The 14,972-nt window shown below is 33.6% G+C and overlaps 1 protein-coding gene across 2 annotated transcripts in view; it reads left to right on the forward strand.

The window, feature by feature from the left end:
* Positions 1-14,972, forward strand: part of LOC111416196 (twin of eyeless) — a 46,093-nt gene that overhangs the window by 18,570 nt on the left and 12,551 nt on the right. For both annotated transcript variants that reach the window (XM_023048158.2, XM_023048162.2), the window contains exon 5: positions 8,320-8,536. In XM_023048158.2, the coding sequence (XP_022903926.1) occupies positions 8,320-8,536 (217 nt within the window). The remainder of the gene's footprint in view (positions 1-8,319; positions 8,537-14,972) is intronic.

Here is a 14,972-nt window from a genome sequence, read left to right on the forward strand (position 1 = left end):
ATTCCACGTAAAACTTTCCATAGTTAAGCCCTTAACTACCAAAGTCACAATTTTGTGTCCTTTTAAGATCATAAAATGTACGCCATGACCTACCGAATATTACAAATATTCTGTAGATAGAAATAATTTTCACTATATTTCATACCTCCCCTTGCTCCATATACGTTAAAACACTTCCTTGTTTCATTTACACTGAAGTCTCTCTATCTATTTAATTTATATGTAAACAACTTGAAATCAACATACTTTCAACGTTTCTTTTTGTAGTAACCAGGTAATTCAATACTTAGTGTCATATACACACGAATTCTTTAGAGTTATATGCCATATACAATTAAATATTAAAATTTGATTTGAACATTTTACATTAATATGCAACTGAAAAATCATTTGCTTTATGTCGTTAGATATCGTTAAGACAGTACAGGCTTTTTACAAAAGAATTAGCAAGTTGTAGAAAACGCTTTGTTTCTGCTTTTCTTTGATGAAGTTCTCTTTTGGCAATTAAGAGAAATTTAGCTGTATCATTTTAGCCGTATTTATTACAACCGTCATTTTGTCGCAAGTGCTGCAAGTGTTGTTCTTGACTTTTCAAACTTCGGGGCATTCTTTTTTAAAAATCTTTTACTGGAATTTATCATCTACAGCTAGTTATGGTGCTTGTTTTTTAAATACATATCAAAAATATATAAATGATGTATAATCAAGTTATAAGTAAGTATTGCAAACTTTAACTTTGCGATGAAAAGACTGTTACTTATTAGGTAACAGCTTTAAGATTATCTAAACAGACTACGAAATTCGGTAGTGAATTGCAGCAGTTCCTCTTTGAGGGATCAAAACTTTGAGAGATAGCGCTGGTAAGAGCACTTAAATATTACCTAATCGTCGATATCTCACCTTGGAAGGTATAAGTTTTATTTGTCTGTGCCATTATGATTTGTAACTTGCACAAAAATAACTTCAAGTATAAAGACACAAAATTACACATGGAAAGTACGAGAATATACTGGTGTTTTAAATTACATGTAAACAAAGATAGACTACAACATATCAGAACTACCATAAGCTACACACCATTCTAATACTTACACTCATTTCAATCCATCTCTTGACATCAACTAGAACTGAATTAAAACGTCTTTGAATTAACATTTTTTTCAGTTATTGGCTTAGAAACTTTAACTTTTTAATACCTTTTCAATTTTTGAAGGCACCTAAGATACCTGAGATAATATATCCTACTCATTCAAGTGATTTTAATTCGGTATCTATCCTCTCCATTTGATCTAAAGTACTTGGTCCATGCTGAAGTGGTGCTAAGGAGTTCAAATTAACGTCATTCTCCGCAATTTTTGTTGTTCTTGAATTCTTCTTCATATAGATCTATGTTGAAGCTGGTTTTCAGGATATCCCTTTTATTCTGATTTATTATTTTTGATTTAGGGAGATTACGCCATATTGCAACTACTATTTCAAAGTGATTATTAATAATAACTGTATTTTCTTAATAAAATTTCAATACGTAGCAAACTTGAGGAGGAGATTTTTATATTATCATATATATGTTATCCAATCAAAAACAAAATTTTTCATATATGCGATGAAATTATCTTAGAAAATTTAAATAGAAAAATCGATTTATTTTAAATATGATATTCTAGAGATTGTAGAGAAATTTTTACGTCGATGTCCGGTGGAGAGAGCGGAACTTAAAGGGGGTGAAAAATACGCCAATAGGGTAAATATCTCGCCATCGCGTTCCCTCGAACGACGGGGATTCCATCGCCCTTTCTCTGTTTGCTCCCTCTCTCTGGGCGCCGCCACGTCCACCATTTCTGTAATCTCTATCTATTTTTATAATCCCCTCGGCTGCGTTCCAGCACACCCCTCGGAAATGGTTGCCACGGTAACCCAACCCCTCACATGCCGACGGCAGAGGAACCGTATTTCCCTCCCGTGTGTACACCAACCAACCCCAAAACCCTACCCCCCTTCGACGTTGTTCACCTGATTTTTTAGTTTATTAATGATTTCGTACTTGCGCAATGACAAATAGAACAACATTTCAAAAGAAAACTCAATTCTTTTTGTTATATTTTCATTTCGGTTTCGTTTGAAATATGATCCTTCTCTAAACTAATTGGATATAAAAGTTTCAAAAGAGTTAAAAGTGTATAAGCCGGCTCTGTGAATAACGTTATTGTGCAAGTAAGTTGTACGGATTTAAGCGTAGGATTTTGGTCTGGTGACGGAGGGGTGGTTGGTAGAAGGAGAAAGGGGTTTAAAACGGCTCGGATACGTTTACCTGGTGGAACATCGTCGGAGTGTAAACGTTGGCAGATCTTGTAGCTAATAGAGTTTGCGGAGCGTTGACATACGACACGTTACACAAACAGACCGCGTGCTCTTCACGCCCTCTGGGCCACGTCGAGCTTTCGAAAGCTTCTGCTGCATGCCATGCTTGAGAACCCGAAACCTTCTAACTCGAAAGCTTTAAAACTTAATAGCTCAATTAATAATGTCTATATTTTATATTTAAATTCATAAAAATGTACACAATTTATTCAAATTTCAACTCTCCATTGAGAAGGGGATGAAAAGTTTTAAATGCGCCATCTATTATTTTAGAAAATACCACAAGACTGAATATTACCATCAAGGTAGTATTGTTCCCGTGAGGGGTTGGGTTTTGGGTGTGAGAAGACGAGAGACTCGACGGGGTAAAAGGGGTTGTAGCCATCCCCTTCGGGTGGCAATCGACGTGGTTAACCGCGCCGAAAAGGGAAATCACGACTTCAGACCCCATCCCGAAAATTTAATTCCTCAAAATTCAATTACGTCCGTTTCATCTTTACGCGCCTCTAAAAAACCGGGGGGTAGAGGCTATTATTAGGCGCGTACGCACCCCCGTTAATTTTTTTCATTATTAAGGGTATTTCTCTGTCGACTTTCCGTCTCTCTTTTTGAAGACCATTTCACATTCGACCGCATCTCAATCGAACAAGCAACACGCTCAGATGGACGCGCACAAAACCGAAACGATGGTGTGCCTTATGCCCAGCACGATCACCCCCTTGCGCGAACGACCCTTTTTAGTATTCCGGTGAGGGTTGCGTCGAGGATTTTTGGCGTTGACGTCGAATTTTTATTTTTTTTTGTTGTCTTCTTGCAAATCCCAATATCAGTTTCTGGATCTGATGTGGTGACATGGGGAAAAACTGTTTTGTCGTTGTTGATGATTGTAAGGGGTGGGTAAGTCGATATACAATGAGTTGTTTACCATTTTAATTCATTACGCAGCAAAAAAGAAATAAAGAATGAGTCGTAATAAAATAAAGGGGAGGAAGTTAATTTTAGATTAAATGCAAATTTTTTTTTAATTATTTTAGCTGATACTAAGCTATTTTTGTAACAAAACTAAACGTAAACGTCGTGGAGGGTTGTGCGCGTGCAGACGACAGACAATGACGAGGTGTTGTCTTACGCATGGTTAGTCGCAAAGAATGAGCCGTAATAACGTGCAGGGATCAACTTTAAGCTAGTTACATGGAGGGGGTGTGCTGCCGCCCCCGTTCGTTCCCGTTTTCGGACCGCGACGGCTGCACGGCATCTGGACGTGCCATTGTTTGCACACTGGGTTTCCCACAAAAAAGCTCTCGTTCCATCCACCTTCTCTTTCCTTCTCGAAACGATGAAAAGAGCTTTGGCATGCAGTTTCTAATAAAAAAACAAATAACAAGACATAGAGCTTTTCATTATATCTTTAAAATTTTTTTTTACACTTTCATATTAACTTAATGAAGGAATAATAAAATAGTTACAAATTTCGTCTTTCATACTTACCTTTATATTGAAGGCTTTTAAGTATTGATTTTTTATGCCATATCTAAATAATTGAGTTCGATCGGTTCTAACTAGAAACATTTTGTTCTTCATTGCCAAAAGTTTTGTTAGTCAATCCAATGAGTTTTATAGTTTCCAAGAAATTTGTTGTCAAAAATGCATTGTTTTGCATTATTTTGTGTCAAATTTCAAGAATTGATACAACTTAATTTTTAAATTTAACAGATTTATTAAAACATTTATTCTTACACTGCCAAATATGTTGTATGTGTAGTGATTGCGAGTATCATTGGAAGTGTTCCACTAAAAAATCTTTAAATATTTCGTCTTTGGTGTATGTGTCTTAAAATTACTAGCATCTTTGAAAGCAAGGAATGCCAGGAAAGTCTCTTCTCATGCCAATTACGTCAAAAAGAGATCATTAGCTTAGTGTTTTTATAGCGTAGAACCTCATGGGCATAAATATTACCTGATTTGCTATAGACTGTAACCTGGAAGCAAAGGATCTATTACCATGTGAGAGTAAAATATCATATAGGGCGAAAATAAATAACGTTCAAAGATTGCAATAAGTGTCCATACAGAAAGCTCCCAATACCAAGGAAATACCAACGCCAGGGGTTCTGAATTGTTATGGTGAAGTTTATCATAAACAAAATCAACTGCAAGAACAAGTTTCTGATGGTTCCTAGTTTAACCATTTCGATCAATCGGTTTGAGAACTAGTTATCACCTTATTATGAATTTTCTGACGGATGAAAAGGTCTATGAGGATTCCTTCAAACTGAGGGTTCCTTCAAACTGATGCTCTCTTGACAGAAAACCATTATCGCTTGAGAAATAGAACGTATGCTGGACAATGGTTGATGAGAGCCATCCGCAGTACTCGTCTCCTTCTTTCTAAATCCAAGAAGGATGGAGATGTGTATGACGAATGACTTTAATCACTCATTGTCCAACATGCGTTCTACCATAGCATACGAAATATTTGATTCTGCATCGATTACTCCTCTTGTTGTTAAATATCTATCAGGTCGTACGATAACTCAGTAAGGTTATCAATTTTTCTCAGCTAGACTATAACTCATATTAAAGCTAGTTTCGTATAAAACTCATCTGTTTAAACCGATAATCGCTTTCTTCATATTTTAGATCATTTTGGTCTTAGTCATTAAATTAATCTCAATTATAAACAAATAATAAACATTAGCACAGAAAAAGTCTCTAGAGACACTCTTTTAACTAGCTTTTGACACCCTTTACTTACGTTATATTTGTTGCAGTTCTTGATATTAGATAGATTTTTCGCTAAGTATACGAATTTGTCTTTAATCAATGCGTGATTCGAAATACCTTAATAATCAGAATAATAGCCATGTTCTACTTAAAAGCTTCTAGTTAGGTACGAGTTCAAGGCTAAATTTTGGCAACATTTTTATCACAGGTTTCATGTACAGCAATAAAGTTGTATCATGCTTCTTTTGATTTTTTATTAAGGATTATAAGATCATTAAATTTCTAGTCCCAGGAACCATATCAGAAATATTCAGCTAAAGTATAACATCCACTTCTAAACAGCATTACAGCTTTCTGGCCAGCTTTAAGATTTAGTTTATTTAATATTGATTTAAGTTTTCCTGCAACATATGATCTTATGATTCCACCACGATACATATATTTTTTGCACACCTTAAGCAAATTTGGAAGTAAAAGTATAAAGTTGAGTATAAAGCAAATATAATAGTGAACCCAAGATACTGCGTCTAGTAATTTAGCTAGAAGCAGACAGTAATTGTCATTCTTCATGACCGATAAAGTATGTTAGTCAGATAACTAGACTTTTATGTTACAGATAATTCCCATAGTAAAGTTATGACTATCTTTATAATATCGTTATGAAAATACCATATAGGACAAAAATAAGTAACATTCAAAGATTGTACGAGTGTATAAGTGTCCGTAAAAAAAGCTCCCAATATCAATAAAATACCAACGCCAGGGGTTCTGAATAGTTATGGTGAAGTTTATCATAAACAAAATTTTCTGATAGTTCCAGTTTAACCATTTCTATTATTTTGTTTGAGAACTAGTTACCACCTTATTATGAATTTTCAATTATGCTTTCGAAAGGCTTATGCGAGACTGTTGACAGAAAACGATCATCGCTTGGGAAATAGCACGCATGCTTGACAATGGGTGATGAGAGCCATCCGCCGTACTCGTCTTTCTAGAACCAAGAAGGATGGAACGTGTACGGCGAATGGCTTTCATCAATCATTGTCCAGCATGCGTTCTACCATAGCATACGAAATATTTGATTCTGCATCGATTACTATCCGCTCAATCAACAAATCAAAGAGGCACTGTTCTTGTTGCTAAATATCTATCAAGTCGTAAGATAACTCATTGAGGCTACCAATTTATCTCAGTTAGACTATAAGTCATATTAAAGCTAGTTTCGTATAAAACTCACCTGTTTAGCTCGATAATCGCTTTCCTCATATTTTAGATCATTGGTCTTAGTCATTAAATTAATCTCAATTATAAATAAATAATAAACATTAGCACAGAGAAAGTCTCTAAAGACACTCTTTTGCTAAGTATACGAATTTGTCTTTAATCAATGCGTGATTCGTAATACCTTAATAATCAGAATAATAGCCCATGTTCTACTTAAAAGCTTCTAGTTACGAGTTCAAGGCTAAATTTTGGCAACATTTTTATCACAGGTTTCATGTACAGCAATAAAGTTGTATCATGATTCTTTTGATCTTTTATTAAGGATTATAAGATGATTAAATTTATTCAGTTAAAATATAACATCCACTTCTAAACAGCATTACAGCTTTCTGACCAGCTTTAAGATTTAGTCCATTTAGTAGAATTTTGGCAACATTTTAATCATAGACTACCAATCATGTACAGCGATAAAGTTGTATCATGCTTCTTTTGATCTTCTATTAAGGATTCATTAAGGATATCAGAAATATTAATTGCCACATTGCCCACTTTAAGATTTAGTCCACTTAGTCTTGATTTAAGTTTTCCTGCAACATATGATCTTATGATTCCACTACCATACATATATTTTTTGCACACCTAAAATAGATTTGGAAGTTAAACATAAAAAGTTGGGTATAAAGCGAATATAATAGTGAACCAAAGATACTGTGACACGCTTCTATTAATTTATCTAGAAGCAGACAGGGAATTGTCACTCTTCACGACCTAAGATATATCAGTCAGATAACTTCAAATTAACAACCGGAGTTTATTCCCAATCTATCAAGTACTACAAAGCTGAACACAATGATCATCACTTTTAAAGGCTTTACTAAAATCTAACCATCTTAAAGCTAAATTCAGTTTTAAATCATGAGCTTTCAAAGCATAACTACAAAACATCGTTTACTTAACCATAGGTATTCATAGAGTTGTTAAAAATTGTTTTTATAAAATAGACAGTAAGTGTTTGGATCTAATTGCAGTAAACAGTTCCATTATAAATATATTAACTCTATCAGAACAGTCGCCTTTGATGATATAGCTTCTGCCAAAGTAAACTTTTATGTTACAGATAATTCCCGTGGTAATATTATGTATATCTTTATAATAGTATCCGCTCGATTACAGTTTCGTTGTTTTGGATTTTAATTCAACAGTATCTAGAGAGAGGATAGAGACAAGGAAAATTGGAGGCAAAGTCATAGGCATAGTATTGCTAGTGATCTATGGTTCAAATGATTTTGTGACACGTCTTACCAGTAAGGAATCGGCTTGAGATAGAATTTATTAAGTTTCTTAAAACCTAAAATAATTAAATTTGTTGGGTTATAAATTCCCTTTAAAATGATTCTTATTTCATCATCATATTTTAATTCGTTTTTGAGCTACGACTCTTTGAATTTCTCAAAATCTAAAACTATCAAAAATGCAGAGTTGGGTTTAACAACGAGGAATTTTAAAAAAATCTAAGATAATCAAATGTGTTGAGTTGATTCTATCAGCTTTATCTATCACATCAATTAATAAGTATTTTACACATATGTATTGTTTTGCCATTTTGGTTTTATGGTGTTCGAAGACATTCTTAGTCTGTTGCATCACCATCAACATTTATTTCATGTATAGACATATCTGCAATATTACTTGTACTATTTCCTGCTGCATTCGACTGCATTTCAAGTAATTTTTATAATTTCGCAAAGAAACCCAAAACTTATTGTCAGTTGTGGCAATGCTACAAAATGCAGGGATAGAAAGGTTGCAGAAAACTAACGTATTACAATTGTATTCAAGATTATTATGGTACTAACTACATTTATCAATGAAAGTTATATGGATGTACAGAAAGACATATTTTAAGAAAATTAAAAGCACAGTTCTGAATAATCATGTGCAGTATTGAAATGAGATTTTCTTTAATACATCTGAATAACATTTCGATTAATTTATTAATTTGTTTAATTTCAGGTGTCTTCAATAAACCGAGTATTAAGAAATTTGGCATCACAAAAAGAACAACAAGCAACTCAAAGCGAATCGGTTTACGATAAGCTGCGTATGTTCAATGGACAAGCCCCTGGTTGGTCTTGGTATCCTGGGGCTCCAACGACACCCCATTTAGGGTTACCACCGGCACCCACTTCCTTAACTAGTCAATTTACAAAGGATGATCTACAAAAACGAGGTAAATAAAAAAGTTCATTTTATCCAATCGTTGCAATCAAAAAACAATGATTATTATCCGGATGTTTATAACGGTTCTTTCAAAATCGACACGTTAAATCGAACATTAGCCGGTTTGCTTGTTTGATATTTGATTACAATTACGCGCATTTGTATCTGTTTCAATGTTTTAGTGCTTTTACCGCGGTTCAATCTATATTTGTGGCGTTAATGAATGTTTGGCGGTTACGTTTCGAAACGAATTTGTCAACCAGTGTTGGATATTTTAAAATAAATCAACGATAATTATAAATACAATATTAAGGTATTATTTCTATGTTTGATGCCGATGAATAATATTATTTGTTGAAATCTTCTTATAAAAACACATTTTTTTATTAGCTTATTTGATAGTTTAGCAAAATTGAAGACTTCTATAATATTTTATTTTTCAAACTGGGTTTTAGTTTTTCAAATAATGAAAATTTGAAAAAACTTTGGACACGTCACCGTCGTTTGGCTCGCGATTGGTTGAAACTGATGAGGTGCATGAGTGAGATACCACTAGAATCTTATGCGCTAGAGGAAGAAATCCGAACGATGCACGTTTGTGTCTTCTTGATCTTACGCGAAAACCTCATAAACGTCACCAAAGCTTTTATAGAGGGGATTTTGAATTTTAATATTAATTATTGCAAAAATTAAACAATTTTAGGATCTAAAAATGTTACCAATTCTTCTATTTTTACATAGTTTATCGATTTTTTGAATGATGGTTCTATTCGATTGAAGGTAACGACCCCATTATCTTCTTCTTATTTAAAAATAGTAATAAATCTTATTAACAATAGTAAATTCTTATAATTCAATAAATAGGGGGGAAATATAAATGAACAAGAGAAAACGTTTGGTGTACACATTCGATATACGTAGTTAGACGGTTATAAAGGACGGGCATTAGATTACAACGCGGTAATTACAAATTCCAATTTCCATAACATCGTAATCACGTTTAACCACAATATCCCGGACATATACACTAACACGGCAAATGATAATAGTCGATATTAATGAACCTGCATGTAATTTCTGCGTTCGCCGACGCTCGGCGTCCCTCCAAATTTAAATGCCATTCGAATTCCGTGTGTGCGAATTTGTGTCTGCACGTGTGTGTGTATGCACGTGTATGTGTGACGGCGCCGTGCCGTCGACAGAGTGGGCAAACCGGAGTTATTCCCGAGCGTGCGCGTCTATAATTTATGAATGAGTTTTAATTAATTGGTATGGTCGTGTTTATTTTATTTTCGGTTGTGTGCTTGAAACGGGGCAGTGGTCACCTCCACCGTTTTTCGACGTCATATAAATCCTAATTAAATCCGTAATTCGATCCATAATTTCCATGCAATTATATTGTAGGGGAAGTGGATTGTGCGCCTGATGATGACACTTCTGAATTTTCACTTTATTTCTTTTTATTGATGCTGTAATAAAAAATTATTAGGCTAAACTATTAAATGTAAAATCGTTTTAAGGCATTTATTATTATTAATATATAAATGCCTTTATTAATAAGTCGCAAAAAAGAAAAAAAAATAATAATACATTCATAGAAAATAGACTTATTTTCTGGACGAAGTTCAGTTTGGTTATTAACCAAGTGCTCTTCCACTTAATCCGGAATATATAGAAAATATCTAAATGAACAAAAATGAAAATCTTTTTAATAATACCAATAAAACAAAATGAAAAAAAAAACAAAATAACAAAATACGACGACATGCGTTAGTAGCTCAGAATATAAAAGAAAATAATGATCACTCAAGCAGGAGGGAGGATTTTAACTTACTCTTGAACGAAATACAGCTCAATCACATAAGGTTCACTGGTAGATCATTGTACGTTTTGGCTATCTGGTAGGAAAAGGATCGGTTCGAGGCGCGGCGTGGTACCGTCAATACATCTTTCCTTTTTACATTAATATTATGGACATCGCTTCTGAAAGATAGGCGTTGCAGCAAGTAAGGAGGCCGTTGACTTTTAATAATTTCATAATGAACGCAAGTTGCATACAGTCTACGTCTGTTCTTCATGTTCAACCACATAGTCTTTGCCCACTTATGACCAATATGGTCATATTTACGAATTCCACAAATAAACCTTAGACAACCGTTCTGGATACGAAGCCCACTCGGCCCCATTAAATTTGGACGTCGCAGTGATTTAATTTGCTTAGAACCAAGCTATCGCACAGAAAAATTTTTAATTTTTTATATAAGACATCCCTATGGGCATACAAGAGACAGAGGGCGCCATACCCACCCCTCAAGCACATGGCCACATGCTCCTCAAACCTCAACTGATGATCCAATGTAACTCCTAAAATTTGTATATCATCAGAAATAGTAAGAGGTTCGCCATCCACTACCCATTAACTGGATATCAAAGCTTTAATTGCTATCCTTGTCACACTACCGCAAAACAGAAGACTTAGATGGATTAAGCACTCATGGCGTTTCGAAATATCAGAAAATAATGCTACATCTGAGTTAAATTTTATGCAGGCATCATCCCAATTATTTGGATTAAAATTCAGCAGAAGCTGTGTATCATCTGCATACAAGTGAATCTGCGAATGCTCAAGAACTTGGTTAAAATCAGATGTATATATAGAGAACAATAGTGAACAACGATAACAAAAGTACGGCTTGCTCAGCCTCTCTAAAAGAAAATACCTCATCAGTAAGGTTCAATAAGATTTCAGCTTGCCTTTCCAAGACTCTAAAATTTTTGACATTACTGGTAGGATACTGATCGGTCTAAAATCCCTTAGGGCAGAAGGGGAAGATACTCTAGGTAATGCAATTACTTCAGCCATCTTTTATGCATCCGGAAAAACTGAATGATGAATAGCAGCATATATTACATGAGTGATATAAGCAATGAGAAAAGGGGTACACGAGTCAATCATTCATACTGAGATACCATCAGAACCACCGCTGCAGTTTTAATGTTATTAATTGTTATAGATACTTCATGTTCATCAACGGGCATTAAAGCTTGCATTATCTGCACTCTAGGGTTTACATTATTTTGATAAAATACGGGTAAGTCGGGATCAGTCTGAATATAAAGTGAAGAATCACCATGAACAAAATAATTATTGAAATCATTTGGAAGAAAAATGTTAGGTACTTTGATATCGATTTTTTTATTTATATTTCAAAGTTTAATCCTTCTCCAAAGAGCTTTTGGATGTTTACTACGTAAGGCGTAATCATAGTACGCCTTCTTTTCAGTCCGTACCGTTGATGTTACCAGATTGTGATGCAACTTGTATGAAACCCAGTCTTGAGTTAGCTTAGACTTTTTGAATTTTTTAAGCGCATCATCTCGAATAGACATTAGTAGTTTAGTATTATCTGTTAGCCAGGGACTGGGAGGCTTTGTAAACCGTCTAGTTTTTAAAGGCGCATGCAAATCCATCAGAGTAAGTAAACAGTTATTATTTCTCCACGGAATTGATTTCAAATCTTTAAGAATTGTGGAAAATTAATGATAGTATAGTAAAATAGATTTTAAACTTAATTTAATTAAGCAATGTTTTAAATTTTATCTTTTGCAATTCCAGAAGATTTTGACATTTTAGCAAAGTAGTTGAGCGAAAGGGTTAACGAAAGGAGTTTATAAACCATTGAACATAAGGTGACCCTTCTGGCTGATATACAACAAAGATTTATTAAGACAAAATATCTTCTGCTAAATTGTAACAATGTGCCACATTTTTTTTAATAAAAATTAAACAATTTCTAACAAAATGTGCAGCCAACAATATTGCAGCCACATACGTGTGGCTGCAATATGTGTTAATCATTTGGATTAATTGCAGTACCTCGATCACAAGCGGCCTTGGCTTAATCAGACGAAGTTATAGGTTCTCCGCCTTAAGATTAGCCAAGTTCGTTTACTGCCTAGGCTCTATAATGTGATTATCAGCTTTCAGTTGGTATGATAAACTTTCTCTGAATCAGACGAAATCACGTATTTCCATAATAATGAGACGAAGTCATAGATTCTGCTCTCTATTTTTAGCTGATTCAATTAATGCCACACCGATACTAAGTTGAACAACATATACTATAATAGCAAGCAATATTATTATCGCAAGCAACCTCAGCTAAACTTAGGACGATGAATCTGTGTAGTATGTATTAGCCAGTTTTGGGTGAGTTTGGTTGTGGAATACCTATATCGGTGTGATATCAATTAGCCCACCGTAAATTTAACCAAGGACAAGACACTGGGCAAGCCACTGCAGTATATATTTCAATTTAGTATCGATGTTACAATTTATTAAGCAAAATTCAACAATTCGTTTGCGACCGAACCACTTTAGGCTGGATATAGCATTGTTTGCAAGACTATGGTTGCAAGCAATAGCAGCTTAATCAAGAGAAGTCATAAATTTCCGCCCAATCTCCGCCCTAAACCTAGAAGAAATCACTTGCTGCTGGGGCGCTGCAATATGTTGACACCTTTGGGATTATATGGTATTATGGTGTAATCATATGTTTCAAATCTTTTTCGAATCATATCCAAATCTAATGCACTTCTTCTAAGGTGAATGCATTTTGGAAAGTTGAACTAAAATTTTGCAAAAATCAGTTTTCAGTTTCTTGATATTAATTGATGTCAATTTTTAGAGATGTTTGGAATCTTTGGCAATTTTTAAAAATCCCTGAAAAACTTAGAAACTCTCTGAAACATATTGAAGAGATACATCTTATGCTTAGAAATCCTAAAATCCTATCTAAAATCCTATCTTAAACTCGTCGAAAATTCTCTGAAAATGTCAATAAATATTTATATATCATTTAAAACTGCAGCACATTCTAAGTAGTTTGAGAATATTATTGGAACTACTATTTGTAAATTTTTGGAATTCCTTAGATATCCATGGAAACACAAAAAGAATCCCTAAAAATCTGCTGGTAATCCTTTTCAAACGATGAAAATCCGGAGTTATAACTGAAACTCCTAGAAAAAGCTCATAAATCTTCGGGTAACCTTGGGTATCCTCAGAAACCCTAACAAACTCTTGGAAATTCTTAACGATCCCTGAGTATCATTAGAAATCCGAGTAAATTTTCTGAAAATCTTTAAAAATTCTTCCGATATTCTTCCTTTGGATAATTCCTGAATATCATTAAAAATCGTTATAAATATTGTGAAAATCCTTGAAAATCTTTGGTAAATCAACATAAATAACTGCATGTTATTAATAACCTTTACATCTCATTGGAAAACTTTATAAAAACTTCTAAAAGATTTTAAAGATTTTTTTAAAAATATAATAAAATATATATATATATATATATATATGAAATCCCTGGAATTCCTTAAGCATCTATGGAAACAACAAAAACTCTGCTAGAACCTACTTTGAAATGCATGGAAATCTGTGATAATTCCTGAATCTCCCTCAAATTACTTTCAAATGTCGAGATAGCCTTAGAAATCCTCGGAATTCTTAATTTCCAACTTTTCTAATATTATACTCTTTGATAATCTTAGTAAGGCCGTAATATCATTGCAAAATCGTTCAAATTCTCTGAAAATCTTTTGTAAATCAACTATGAATATTAATTAATATAATAATTCGCTAAACTTCTTGGAAAGCTTTACAAATTTTTTTGAAATTCATAAAGATTTTTTGGGCATAGGTTAAAATTTCTTTCGATAGCAATGGAAACATTAAAGATTTGCAATCATTTTGAAACGCATGGAAATCCATAATAATCTCGGAAGCTCCCTCAAATTACTAATAAATGTTAAGATAACCTTGGAAAGTCTTAGATATTCGGAATATCCGTAAAAATTCATATATATTCTTAATAATTCAATAACTTCCTTGGAGACAATTACAAATTTTCTGGAAATCTTTAAAGATTGATTGAAAATGGTTTGATATTCCTGGAACTCTTTAGATATCTGCAGAAATCTTAAAAATCGGCCTGCAAAGTAGTAACCTTTAAAGCTCTCTTAAAGTACTAACAACTCCCCAGATAACCTTAGGAATTTTTGGACATTCTTAATAATTCTTGGATATTGTAGAAAATCATAATAAATTCTATAGAAATCCATAAAAATTCTTACAAATTTTCAAATGTGCAAGTCCCAAATACCACTGAAAATGCTTATAAATTCTATGGAAGTCTAAATATATTTATAAGTCTCCAGATAATCTTACAAACTCTTGGATCCTCTACAAATTCTTGAAAATCATTTGTAAATCAATTATTAATAATTCGGTATTCTTAGTAATTCGGAAACTTTCTTGGATATTTTTACAACGTTTCTAGAAGTCTCATATTTTTTGGAAATCATTTGAAATCTCTAGAATTCTTTAGATATCTATGACAACCTTAAAATTCTACTATGAACCATTTTGAAGCGCATGG

This window comes from Onthophagus taurus, chromosome 11, assembly GCF_036711975.1.
Source record: "Onthophagus taurus isolate NC chromosome 11, IU_Otau_3.0, whole genome shotgun sequence".
NCBI lineage: Eukaryota > Metazoa > Arthropoda > Insecta > Coleoptera > Scarabaeidae > Onthophagus > Onthophagus taurus.